Consider the following 14,406-nt stretch of genomic DNA (forward strand, 5'->3'; position numbering starts at 1 on the left):
CTGCAGTCCTACTATGTATTTTAAACTCTTATTAATGTTCATTTGTTCTATTAATTGTATTGCTCTAACTAGAAAGATAAGCACAAATATGAAATGAAAATTTGAAGGTGGCTTTTGCCTTTTTTGTTTAACTTCTCTAGAGGAGAAATGAATCTTAGTATCAAATAAGTTTGTGGTGGTTTTAAAATGTGATTTTTAAGTGAGAGTTTTTTGTTGTTTTTTTCTCCTTCAAATGAAGACATACATGAGGAGGATTACATTGTATTCAGAGAAACGGAGGAAGTTAATTCTTTGCCAAAGCAAACATCCGCAGACTTGTGTAGTCTACATGTTTCAATGCATGTGAAAATATTTGGTGTTGTAGAGTGACTTCCTTGAGTGGAAATAATATTGCAGCTAGTAATGAGATTTTGCAAAAGAAGGAAATCACAGCTATCTTAGTAATTTAACGTCTCAAATTTGTTTATGGATAGTTTCCTGTCTGACACATTTAACTGAGCAAGTTAAAGTGTTTAAAGAAGATTAGAATGACATTAATTTTTAACTGCCCTTGACCATGACATTTCACAAAGGGTGTGTTCAATAAAAACAGATGGAAAAATGAGCTTGCCCCTTCACCTTGTAGTGGCTTTCTTGTGTCAACTGATTTAGCTTTCTGTCGCCAATCAGCTGATTATTCAAGGACGTCTTTGGCTTTCGTCTTTTTCATTTTATGAATAAAATAGCATAAGAGCGTAGCAATTTCTGTAAAATCCAGTAACGGTAAGCTTTTTGTCTGTTATTAAGACTGAGATGTTTTTGCAGTCACAGCTTGATTTTTGATAATGAATACCAAATTTCATTACAAAACCCTGTTTAATGCCAGAATTATATAATGAGAAAAAATTAATTTTAAATTAAGCAGCATAAAAGTAGGCAAAATGATACAATATTTAACGGCATCAGATTAAAATATTAATGGTAAGGGTATTTTCAGAAGAGAAATGCATTTTGCACTCTAGTTATAAGCCAGACTTTCCATTTAACACAGCACCTGAACAATTCCAGCAGCAAAGCAGCTCAGAAGCTGAGACCATGAGTATGGCTGGGGCACAAACATCATGTGGGCCAAACACTGTACAGTGGTGTAGAGCTTTCCAAGTCAGAAGGAAATACCCTGATACAGAGTGGTGTTGTGTCAGGACACAAATATGGTTGTCCTGCTTGAAGAGTTATTTGGTGTTATGTTGTGGACTTGAACTCATGTTGACAGTAGCTCAGGAATCTCCCATCTTAAACTTGTTCCATGTGAGAGTGGTGTATCCAGAGAAACACAAGCTAATGGGTCTAGTCGGTCCAAATGTCAGTTTTACTATCACAGCATGCTTATTCGTATGGCTTATTTAAAATTCTCCCTTTAAGTTTATTATTATTCATTTTATTGTCAGGTTTGTGAGATCCAACACTGAAAAATCAAGATGTAAAGAACTAAAAAGACCGATCCAGAGAAATTGTTTGCTAATTTCCAAAGTGTAATGATTTCTGTGCATTTTATCAAAATTACAAGTTTTTCAAATAATATCCTTTTTAAAACTGTTTCCATGTGCCAGATTTTTTAGTATCTTTGTGTATATTGTTTTTGCAATATGTTGTTGCATTGCATGGGATCCTAGTAAGCATTTTAAATAACCCACACAAATGCATTATGCAACATAAGGACATGTTTTTGGGAAACATCAGACTGCTGTCTTTGAATGCCATTTGTAACGTGCTTGTGGATTAAACATTCAGGTTTTAATCAAATGAAATGGAGTACTATCCAATAAGGAAACAAGATGGAGAAGGTTGGTGCTGAATAGGCAATTTAATACAGTGTAACTTACAATGGTCAGCCTCATGAATTGCTCATATGCTCAGTTTTCTTTGAGAGCTCCCTGAATTTTCCTTTGTTGGTGTATGCCAATGAAAAGCCTAATAATGTATGACCTGTCCAGGGAATATTAGACATATGAGTAAATGTTGTTTAGGACACATTAATGTTCATTTGGGACTTCTTGTGGTTTCAAGCACTAGGCAAGTTGAAGCATCTGCTGCACTGTGAAAGTGCAGAATCAGCTGGATAGAATAACTTTTATATCATCAAGTTTAGTGGACAGATTTATGTCTCCGTTCTGTAGCTGAAAGATTTATCTCTCTCATTTTCCTAGAATGGCTTCTCTTGGATCAAAACATTTTCTTCTCAACTGCTTTAAATTATGTACAAAATCATAGCAAAATATTTTTTAAAACTCTCAAACCATAAGTCTTGCTTACATACCAACCACTTGTCTTTCATACAGTGCTATAAAGGATCAGTGCAGTTATGGTTATATCAGGAGTTTAAAACTGATGAATAAAGCATGTCTTTTCTTTTTACTTCTAGAGCCTGTAAAATGGCTCTTAAGTATTTCAAGATTTCTTTAAATTCTTTGTGAAGGGTAGAAAGTTGGGATGATCCCACACATAGTTTGGGGTGATACTGTTGTTTGTTTAATTACAAGTTAGCTTTGAATTTTTCTGTGGATCGTATTTAAACACTCTGGTAATTCGATGGGCATTCTGACCCCACGCAATATCGTCACCAGCAGGTGTATCAGAATTTGGCTTGCTTTGACACTCAGAGTGTGTGTCTAGTCAGTGTTGGATGATGTAAACTAGTTTGTAGTCAGGGCATGCCAGTGATTGAATCCATGTGTTCTTTTTCTTATCCTTTTTATTTACTTCTAAAAATAATTTCTACAAACAATCACTCACTGTTTCCCTGAACAAGATGTTTTGTGTACAAATTAGACAAAGTTGCAACAGTACAAGCATTCTATAAAACAATAAAAGATCCTGACATGTAATGTTGCATAAAAAGGAGAAGGAAGCAAGAAAGTATAAGAGCTTTCTTCAAACAGTTTATATCATATGCTATACTATTTCTCATTTGTATATGCTAAACCACCATGGGACATCACTTAAAAACAATCCTTATTCCAGAGATAATCCTACTGCTGGTAGAATAGGTGTATCACCTGTAGCTTCAAAGTTTGAGCTGGAAGAAAATTGCTTTAAGGAGGATTCTGTTAAATAGCAAACCTGGAAAATTGTTAGGTTTTCAAGTTTCCATTTTTCCTTTTCTATGGCAAAATGATAGCAGTGAGAGTAAAAGGAAAAATCTATTGCCATAAGACAAATGTTTCTTGTAATATTTGTGAAAATATTGGGAAGAGCGGTTTGGATTTTGAAACACAACCTATGCACTTTTTTTTAATATCTCAATCACATATTGACTAGATCCAGCAAGAGGTTTTCTGTTAAGGCACAGTTAGAACTGTTTAGATGTGTCTATCAATCATCCAGTCTTTCACCAGTAAGTGTGGATTCCAACTACAACACAGATACCTGCAGTTGTCTGGGGAGAACCTGTCCCAGGCAACCAAGAAGGTGCTGTTAGCTTTTAGGTAGTAAATTCAAGAAAGTCTTTCCGTGGCAGCTTTTTTCCAACCCAGCTTTTTTCCAACTTTTTCTCAGTCCTGCATAAAGTACGTGTCTCTTCTATGTCCACTCTTCTCCCCAGACATCAGTCTTGGGAGAAGGAAGCAAACATGTCTCATTCTCCTAGTCTTTGTGTCCCAGCACAGTAGTCTTTGAAGAGTATCAAGTCCCCCTCAGCTATTCAATAAATGGGCAAAACGTGTTGTATGAAAGGCGGTAGTTCCCAGAAGGCACCAAAGTGGCCTTCAATATCCAGTTTAGAAGTTAGATGGTATTTGGCCACTAGAAGGCCACAAAATCCAGCTGGCTTTCTAGTGTTAGCTTAAGGGGGTTTACCTGGCCATATCACCATTTTGGAACGCCTTGGTAGCTGCTAGGTTCTTTATATAACTGCAGTAATGACAACGTTACAGTACTTTGGTATTTAGCAAGGATGCACAAGGATGCATTAGGCCCAGTCCCTTTTTCTGTATCATCTATGGCAAGAGTGTGTGGCCTGTCTGTAACGGAACAGATTTGGGTATGTGTGGCTCTCTTGAGAGTGCTACTGTGGTGTCTTTAATTCATCTTTGGAGATGGTAGAGTGAGATTTCCTTCTTGGTCAAAGTAGTGATTCAGATGACTGAGATATGTAGTCAGTGTCATCAAGTGATTTGCGAATGTTGATAGATACTGGAGGGACAGAGGAGCACAAATTAATTATACAGTTTCTGGCTTACAGAAGGAGGCTTAGTTTTGGAAGCAGTAAACCTGCAGTAGATTTAGGCCTAGTTTGGTCAGTGAATAAAAGAAAGGTGGCATTTGCCAGATGACTTATTAAGTACTTACAGAGATAAACATTTCTGTTAGAAAAATTGATATGAAAGGATTGATAAATACAACAGCAGTGTCTGACCTGTAAGCAGACGACAGGCAAGGCAAAGGAGGGGAGCCCACATTGGAAAGTTATCTGAGAACCTCCTTGTTTTGTGGTGCTTGGTGAATTTTTGGTGGTAGTGGCTTTTGTTTCCTTGGGCCACCATTAATATTTTTCGTGAATTCATATTCAGTGCAACCTAACCCAAAGAAAGTACTGGATTCTTATGTGAGAGGAAACTGAAATTCAATTTACAAATCCACTCTTGCAGTATCCATGGACCTCTTGCAAGTAAGTGACTGTCAAATGCTACTGATTAAAAATTTCAAGCATTAGCCTCGCAGGATTCTTTTCCACACAATTTTGACACATAACCTCCCCATGATGTTGTTATGCTCTAAATGTATTCTAAAATCTTATCTAAAGCCCTCAAACTTTAATAAAGATGTTGAGCTTTCACAGAAGGAAAACACATTCAGCACATTCCTCAGATATTGTGTCTGTAACAGTGGAAGTATTTTTCAAACAACATGTGTGCCATGTCATGAATTTAATGGAAAATTGGGGTTTGCATCATATGTGTTCTTATCAATATGGAACAGAAGTGACACTATTTGTCAGACTTGGGTCCTTTTGGCCTGCTTTACTCATCTCTAGCTCAGCTGACAGTATTAATTATAATCAGACGACACTTACTCACATCTTTTAAAATTATGTATTCATTGCGTAACAGAAGCTGACCTAATAATTTCTTCTAGTTAAAAATGCTACATAGGTGAAGCACGAGTGCTAAGACTAGGAAATACTGTTACACTCAGAGAGGGGCTCCTGTAACAAAGTTTGGATGGGAAACTGCTTCAGATAATGTTGTTAAGGCTTGGTTTCTTTATAAAAGCAGCAGCCAGCCATAACAAATGATTTTCAAGTTATATTGTTTTGGTATATACAATCGCAAGAAAGAAACAGAATGTTCTTTGTGGTTTTTCCATTTATGTTTAGCCTCATAGGTTTACCAAGTTGGTATTAAAGAACTACTTTTAACAATTTTTATGACCTATTCTTGAACCTAGTTCTTGAACTAGACACTTATATACATTGTAGTGTGGCTGGCTTTAAACAAGCTTTTGATCTTCTTTATGGTGTTTGTGAAGTATACTGCACTTAGTTGTCAGTATAATAAAAGCATTTTTGTGTATGTACTTGGTCAAACTTGCATTATCGCAGTTGTGCACTAGCTATTTTCTAGCCTTTTCTTTAGCTGTAGCAGTATGTTCATCCATACATCTATCTGATGTTCCTTGGAAGATTGAGCTAAATAAGAATGCATAGAGCTGAAAAAGATAAGCTGGCTTCTAACAAGGATCCTTTCTTATTAGTAAAGCAGTGATGTATCTTTGAGGAAGCTGACCATACCAAACTAACATCCTTCACTCTTCTGGTACTTGGGGAAGAGTGATCAGTGATATCTATCATTTCAAGTGGAAACACACGTTTCCTTACTTTCTGCCTTGGTTCTCAAGATTTCCTAGACTTACCTTTAAATCACTGGTCCATCCATTTTTTGTCCTTGAGTAAAAGTGACCTTTCTGTCTGGAGAGACAGGAGTGAGTATGGAGGATGCAAAATGCCATTAAATAGCCACAAAAGTTGTGGCTTGTGCTTGTGAAGTGTTGAGGAAGTTCAGATGCTGCCTGTCTCACAGGTGATTCAAGTTCTTCATTGCTACTGAATTTTGGAGACTTTGTAGTCAGATGAATTGAAGTCTCCACTTTGATAATTTTCTCTTTGTAAGGTAGTATCCTGAAGAATCAAGATATAGTATTGAATGTTCACATGTCTTTAGTTATTTAAAACGTGGTGCAGAAGAACGTAATTTTTTTTCAAGTGTATATTTGCCAATTGCCTCAAATAGACATGGAGAAGAATGCAGCATTAGGTGTAATTCCTGCTCTATAAACCAAAGCCTGACGAGTCTGTTTCACTGAAGTTTCCCGTGTTCAGTCCATGGGCGTTCTGGTTCTATGAGAATTGTGGAGGGTGTTGAAGAGGAGGGGCAGGTATTTCAGCTTCACTCAATTGCAGTCAGTTCCTAATCACTGACAGGCAGTTTCTTCATCAGGAGAGGTGCCCGTTCTTAATATGGAACAACACCATAACTTTGGGCAAAAGCTTTTCAGAGGAGCTCTGAAATGTTGCCGTACCAGTTCCTGAACATTTGGCCTGAAGTTCGTTTCTGGGTTTGAGTGTAATTTTTCAAATTCCATGAAGTTTGGTGACCAAAACTGAAGTCTGCAAAATCACTAGTTACTATTAACATCGTTGCCCATTTACTATGCCTAAATTTATCTAGATTGGCCTCACTGGCTCTAGTCATTTGCTGTATCCAGTGATTAAATTACATTATTTAATGTGAAATGCAGAAATAATCCATGGTAGTAGGAAGTAAGACCACAACACCTTTCTTTCCCATCCACCATCCCCTCCACTTTATAGACTGTTTGCTGTGAAGCTGCAGCTTATCCTGGTTAACATGCTCTATGTCCAGCACAGTTACTACCAAGTTTCTCCATATGCAGGATGCAGGTTCACCAAGAAGAGGTGAAGGGTGTCCAGTTGTCATGTGGCACAGTGGTTAAAGCATTATCCTGAAGGGTGGAAACTGAATGTTTGTGTTTCACAATCTAAGATCCTCCCGAGTGCTTTTAAAATGGAAGGCTAAGTGAGAGAGGCTCTATTCGTGTCCTACTCTTTGTAAAATTCATTTATTCTCAGAGTTTTCACTCAAGGTAGGAAAGGGTGCATATAAATGGGTGCCTTTCCTCTGAACTCTGATAATAGCTTTGAGCAGTGTGAAGGTACTATTTGTTCAATAAAATCTCCCATAACAAATGTATTTTAAGGGTTCATTAATGCTCTGGATTAAAGGAAGGATTATTATTATTGTTTAGGCCTTTGAAATATTAGAAAACCACCAGGCAGTTGTGTATATTATGTATCTTTAGCTATGGGGAGTATCGGGACAGACACAGCAGTGAAGTCATGCAAATGAAGGCTGAGGAATGCCAACAGCATGCCATGTGTGGGCAGCTGCCATTACCCTCTGCCTCAGCTAAGCCTGGTTCTGTCTAGTGTTGTCAGTACCTTTCAAATATAAAAATTCAGCAGATTTTCCTACATGTTTTTGTTTTTATTATTATTATTATTATTCTGGAAAAAGGAAATAGAGCTAAGTTCCAAAAAGCCACAGAAAATATTATGCAACCCAGTGAAATCCAAGTCACCTGTAATAAATTTTTTCATAGTTTTAAAAGCCGTGTAAACAGTAATGAAGTCTTGGCTTGCCAACCAGCATGTTGCAATTGTTGGAAGCCAAGGTGTTACAGACCTTCAGAAGTATGTCTGTGAAGTCCAGTAGATGTAAATAGAGTACAGTATGATCTCATATCATCATGCAAGCAAACTTTCAATTTTGATTCTTCTCTCAGAAGTGCTTAAAGAAGAATTTGAGAGGAAAATAAAAGAAATGAGAGAGCTTATTCTCTATGTATACTGATTGGAGTATTTAACTGTAATTTAAAGTCTGAAGAAACCAATGGAAAAACAAGATCGTGCCGTGGCTCAAGCTTAACAACACACATAGCATCATACTGTGATTCGCTGAGTGTTGGGCTCTTTAGTTCCCTTTTATGAAAAACATCAAATGTCTACCAGACTGGCATTTCTGCTGTGACATTCATCTGCAGTTCTTGTCCCTTTCCTTCTCTAAGTGCAATGTTACTATACCTCTTCTGATCTGTCTTTGTGATCTCCTGTTGTCACTATAAATGCTCATTATAAATATACTGTGCTGAGAAATTAGGTCATATGACAGTAGCTTTTTATTTTGTTACTGACAGTTTACAACATCGACAAAACATATCCTTTACTGTGCCTATTTTTCAACTTTGCTAGATTTCACAAGGAGCATCCCTAAACGATTTACAGAAAAAGAAGAGGCGTGCCCCTCTTCCACCAACTGCATCTGCTCCACCCACTCCGGCCATGCCAAACAGGACAGAAGACAGGGAAGACAAGAGGAAGAGCACAATGGGTGAGAGGCGTTCTTCTGTCCTGTGTAATCCTGTGCATGTGCTTTCCGTGCTCACTGTTCAGTTTCCTTAATTCTGTTATGCTGTAAGTTTGGAAACTTTTGTAACCTGAGGGAAAAAACCACATTTCTCTGCAGAGTGAAAGTCTGGAAACGAGTGTTTGTATACTACCTCTTTTTTTTAATGTCACCATTCAGACTACCATAAGGTAGTAAAAGATGGGTAACACTCATCAGGTGATTTGAATGTTTGGTACAAGATGGATATCCAAAAGCACTAGCCCTGGGTTATTCTGTGTCTTTAAGGTCATGGTGGTTTTGTTAGTAAATGGTAATATGGAAATAGTAAATGGAAATGCTGGTAAATGGAGGACAGGCCAGGGAGTACTGAATGCATTTGAAGCCATGGGGTTCTGCTAGAACTGAAGTACAGTCAAGCTGGGTCAGTATCTTTTCATGCTCCTACAGCCTGAAGACGTTTTCTTTTCCTGTAGTCCTCCAACAGTTTGACATCAACTCAGCCTTAGTAAAGTTTTTCTTTTGAATTTAGTCCTCACTTTTATTATAAATCAATCTCTGCTGAGTCTTTACCTGATCAGTAGAAGAAAAGAGCTGGTGCCTCAAAGGAATGCCATAATAGCTGGAGACAACAAAAGAAACTGTAGCCTTCATTTACTTACATTTAGCCTTACATTACACCACATTTACTCTCATACAGGAAGACTGAAAAACGTTCTCCCAGACCTCTGTCGTTATCTGACTGCTAGCTTATTCACATCGGTGGGAGCTTTGCCCAAGTGAGGACCCCAAGATTACGCTTTTAGCAAACAAAGTGATTTTATGATGGGTAAAGATATAAGATAATAACCCCACATATTGGAACTCATTTTTCAGTACATTAAGAGAATCATTCTTCAAGTGCCGTAATGCACTCAGTGCACTTCAATTCGTGCCTTTGACCTCATGTTTCATAAAGTGCCTAAGATACACAGATATGACGTCCTGTCATACATAATTGCTTACATTACAAATGCCTCACAGTTTAGAAAGAAACCTCTTGGCTTTGTTCCAGCATTTATTTTCAGTAAATGCTTCACATCTAATGCCTCAGCATTTATGTAGCAGCAGGAGTCCATTATCTTGTGACATGTACGACTCCATTGACATCTCTTGTTTAAACCCTCTAAGGGGAACATTATCGCTGTGCCATATAACACAGGAGTTTTCAGCAAATTAGCTTACTTTTAACCATTGCAAATGTCACGGTCTGTCATTCCTCGTGCTTTGCCCTACTGCTGGTCACTTACTGATGACATTTGGTGCTTTAACTTTTTATAAGTGTTCATTTTATTTTGTATCACCGCTTGGGATGTTACAAATGAAATAAAGCAGAGCAGAGCCACTTCTAGTCCGTTCAGTTCTGTGTACATAAGGGCTTGCTGGCCAGACTCTGCTGATGTAGGATTCTGCGGTATCGTTTACTTTAATGGAGCCTTATTATTTTACACTGACAAAGAACTTGTCCCACAGTAGCCCTGTCTTCAGTGCTTTTCATTTTCTGCTACTTTTCTTGAATGAATGCGTTCATTAACACGAAAAAATGTTACAGCAAGGAAAGGTTGGTAAAATAGCCTCTCTTCGGAGCCCTTGCAAGAGAACGATGAGAATGCACAGATGGCTCTGAAAGCAAGAGAGAAAAGCTGTGAAAAAAGCAAGACTGTACTGAGGGGAAAAACATGCTGCAAGAAATAGGCAGACACATGATGGAAAAAGGATTAAAGCTGTCTATGTATCTCCCAAGTTAGCCACATGAATCAAAGTTATCAAAAATATTCTCAAACTGGCAAATTCACTCCGGTATTCAGTATTGAATCACTTGCTGTGACCCCAAAGTATCATGTCCAGTTTTCTCAAAGCAGTAAAAAAGGGTCTGCACTTTTGCCAGCATTAAATTGTGTCTTGAATCTCTGAAAGCTAGTGCCTCTTAAGTAGAAAATCATAATGGTTTAATCTTTTTTTCCCTCCCTCTCGGTGCTACTTCCTTTCTCAGCAGCACCAGAGCATGAGCCGAGTAGTATAGGAATGATCAGAACGGATCAGACCAGAGGTCCGTCTCTGCCAAAATCTGTCCTCAGCAATGACCACAGCAGATGCTTAAGGCAGGGTATGAGAGCCAAATGAGCAGGTAGTCGTGGTTCCTCAGTGCACTTTCAGCCTCTAAGGACTTTCCAAGTTGCAGCAGCTCCTGGTCTGCACACTACAAACTGGCAGCAGCTTTTTAACATTGCAAATGGTTAATAGAGTATAGTGCAAAGTTGCACATATTTATTTAGTTATTGCACATAATATTGAAATAAGCCCCCAGCCAAAATTATGAGCATTTCCTTTGGTAGCTTAAAACACTGTTTTGCAAAAAAACAACTTAATCATCTGCTTCTCCACAATGTCAAAATAATAAAAAACCTACTCAGAAAAAGAAAAGAAAAGCCTGTCAAGATACTTACTTCAAAATACCGACCTGAGGCATCTTCCTCTTTCTCTCAAAGCATCAGGAAAATAGTCACGTAAAGTATTGTAGAGGTCAACAAATTCAGGCAGTTTGGCACCTAGGAAGATAAAAATAAAACACATTTTTCACTTTTCCTTACATAGCTTTTTTAAATGTATATTTTTAATGAATTTTTTTTTTCTCTTTACTTGCGTCTGCCAAAACTGGAGAATTTAACTCTTAGTTGTGACGTACATGTATGTGCTGGGATCAATTCTGGTCCCATTGCTGTTGGTTTAAGAGAAACCTAGCTTGTCCTTCCCCCTTAATTATTTGGGGGTAGATAAGAGCAGAATTAGATCCAGAGAGGCTTTGGATGCAGGTAAGGGAAAATCAATGTGTGTTTAAAAAATAGCAATAAACGGAACAATCGTTATCTTGCAATGAAGTAACTAGTCAATTGATCCCCCTGTAGGTGATGGACGGCAGGTGCCACAAAAGCCTCCTAGAGGCTCCACTCGTGGTCCACCCCAGTTAGTGATACCCCCGCCCCCACCTTACCCTCCTCCTGACAGAGACATTGTGGATCCAACAGTCTGTTACAGAGAAGCAGATGTTACAGCACCAACAGAGCTGGTACCTAAACGTATGTTTAAAAATATATGTATTTTCATTTCCGCTCCTTTGATGATTACTCTCAAGGGTATCTTTTCCAGACTTTCCTCTCTGCTCTCTAGACATATATGTCTGTTTTTTCCCTTTTTTCCAGCCTGTTGTCTTTTAAAATGCCCAATGCAGTGTAACGAATTAACACAAAATAAACAAAACACTTGTTTGGAGACAGTTTTGCAGATGATACCTGGCCATTGTATAGAAACATTTAAAAACAACCATTAAACATTGTGGCTTTGTGCAGCTGGAAGCAAAAATCTGTTGTCTTGTATTAATGCTCTATGTTTGTTTTTCTGTACTAACATTTCTTCTGTCTCTCCAGAGACAAGTTCCTGTGAGAGTCAATAGATCTGTCAGTCCAGGTTGAAAACTGAAGGGTGTCTCCCTTAGGAAAATTAAACCATTTACAGCTGTATATTGTTCAAGGTTTTCCTGTCTTAATGGGTACATCTTCCTTGCCATCTCTGGATAGTGCTTTTCTCCTTGGGGTATAACAGTTATCAGACAAAGAAATACAATATTTTCCACATCCTTGTGTATTTGTGAAAAGCATGTTTTCATGCTACTTTTTAATGCTTATCCATCAACTGTCTTTAAATCTTTGTACACAATCCAAGTCTTTGATCATGTATTATGTTCCCTGTGGGCTTGCCCTGCACGCCCATGTAGATCCTGTAAAGGCAGCAAAGCTCTGCACGTTATGGCATCCACGTTATGGACACACTTCCTTTGAAGGTTAGGAGGGTGTCTCCTAACCGTTCTTTATCAAAATTGTTCTGAAGGTAGTAGTTACTCTGATACATTAACGTTAGTGTGTTTGCTATTGGATACCAGCTAAATCTAAAGCATTATGTTTCACATCTGTGCTGAGGAAATAGAGATTGACAAGTTTTATTGGGGGGGAGAGAAGGAAATTAAGGACATCCATGCTAACAGAAAACCTGAATCTTACTGAGGATTAACCCTAATTCGTTTTTACAAGCATATTAACAGAAATTGTTATCATACTTACAATCTTTTTTTTTTTGTTGCTAGATACCATCAACTTGCCTACAATGTTTTCTTTATTAAAAATCCATTGTGGCCTTCTTCACATTAATATTTCTGCTTCATTTGAGTTTCTACCACTGTTATTTTGCAATGCTTTCCTGACCTACCTTGGTGATCAAATACCCTTTAATCAATGCAGCTCTGATTTTATCAGCCTGATCATTTGCTCTTAAACAAACACAATATCCCAGCCAAAAGGATTTGATTAAGCTTGTACATGGAAATATAACATGAGCTTATATTATCCTCAGTTTACTGAGAGCAAAAGCATAGTGCTTAGTGGGCATTTATTTGAGACTTAAAGCATCAGTGTTGGAGAGGGACAAGTTTAGCTTTATAATTATGCTGTGCTCTACCTAGATAAAGATGAGTGTATAGATTTACACGAGAGAAATACGTATAGATGTACTCATGAGAGAAAGGAGCATGTATGACATGCTAATTATATTGCCTAATGCCATTCAGAAAGGTGCTTAGATACTGTAGCGATGGAGCGGTATAAGAACAGAGTTTTGCAATGATGTTTTTTATTGCCTGAGAATGCCTCAAGCAGTGCGAATAGGACTTCGGAGGTAGATTCAAAGAATAAAATTTTCAATCTTCCTAGCTCTAACCTCAGTAAATATTTTTTCTCATAGAACAGGGTGAGAAGGAGGATAAGCTGCTGATGCCAGCTATTGATGAAAAGCATATTTGTTCTGAAATCACTCTCAAAACAGCTGTCTCTGATGAGGATTGTGGTCTTCCTTTGGTGAGCAAGAGCGACTGTCAGCAGCAGTTTGTCTTTTACAGGATGAGATTCCCATTCAGAAATTAAAATTCTGTGATCGTGTGGAGTTTAAATTCTTGTTCCTTACGATCTGCCACTGTCTGTGGGGCACCATGCCTCACCCCTCATTCCTTCCCAGCAAACACACGGTTGTTCCGTTGTGCTCTGGGAAACCCACGTTGAGGAATTTTCATTTCACGAGGATGGTAGTAATCACTCTTCATGGAGTTTTCCAGACTTACGTGGAGTGTCATTCATGAATAGGGCCTTTAGCGAGACAGTTGGGCTTTTCTGACTCTAATGGTAAGAATGTCTTCAACGAACAAGAGTACAATTGTTCCTCAAGTTTTTGCTCTTTAGTATTTTTATTCTCATTACATGACCTTTCTTCTTAACTTTTGGTCTGGTGGACCCTTAGCCGCATGTTGTGTGCATGTCTGAGATGATATGTTTATGGGATCCTTTCTCCTTCCTTATCTTACTAATCAGATTGTTCATGGCCCGTGATTCTAAGATTGACTGCGCTTTGGGAATGTAGAAGTGGAGATGTCACCTCTGTTGCATGATGTTTGGTTGTGTCCCATAGCTTGTGGAGTTCTCGATAAATGGCTCAATATAAGCTCTGTGCTACTTATCTCAGGTAAAGGATGCACATATTGAGACTGCAGCACCTAGACAAGCAACTAAAACATGCTACCTTGAAATGTTTTCAGCTAGCTCATTAGAATAAATGCAATATTCCTGTGAACCTCCATGGTTAGCCTTTTATTTGGCTTGTTATGAACTATCACTAAGAAATGCAGTAAAAAAGTTAAAAGCTGTTTGAAAAAGAGTAAACAATTCACTTTCTTGTAGAGTGAGATCCTGAAGTTAAATTCTTACACTCTGACACTGGATAAAGTACTAGTGAACTCAGGGTTCACATTGGGTAAGAGCTTGACAGCTGATTGATTTTTAAATTTTGAAAGCGTTCTGTCTTTAAAGAA

At 38.0% G+C, this 14,406-nt stretch overlaps 1 protein-coding gene across 3 annotated transcripts in view; it reads left to right on the forward strand.

Moving 5' to 3' along the window:
* COBL (cordon-bleu WH2 repeat protein) overlaps positions 1 to 14,406 on the forward strand; it is a 118,755-nt gene that overhangs the window by 59,552 nt on the left and 44,797 nt on the right. For 2 of the 3 annotated variants that reach the window (XM_086469174.1, XM_086469173.1), the window contains exons 8-9: positions 8,306 to 8,444; positions 11,405 to 11,575. In XM_086469174.1, coding sequence (XP_086325300.1) covers positions 8,306 to 8,444; positions 11,405 to 11,575 — 310 coding nt within the window. The remainder of the gene's footprint in view (positions 1 to 8,305; positions 8,445 to 11,404; positions 11,576 to 14,406) is intronic. The other variant, XM_086469176.1, reaches the window with a different exon arrangement.

Source organism: Leptosomus discolor, chromosome 8 (genome assembly GCF_034619465.1).
Source record: "Leptosomus discolor isolate bLepDis1 chromosome 8, bLepDis1.hap2, whole genome shotgun sequence".
NCBI lineage: Eukaryota > Metazoa > Chordata > Aves > Leptosomiformes > Leptosomidae > Leptosomus > Leptosomus discolor.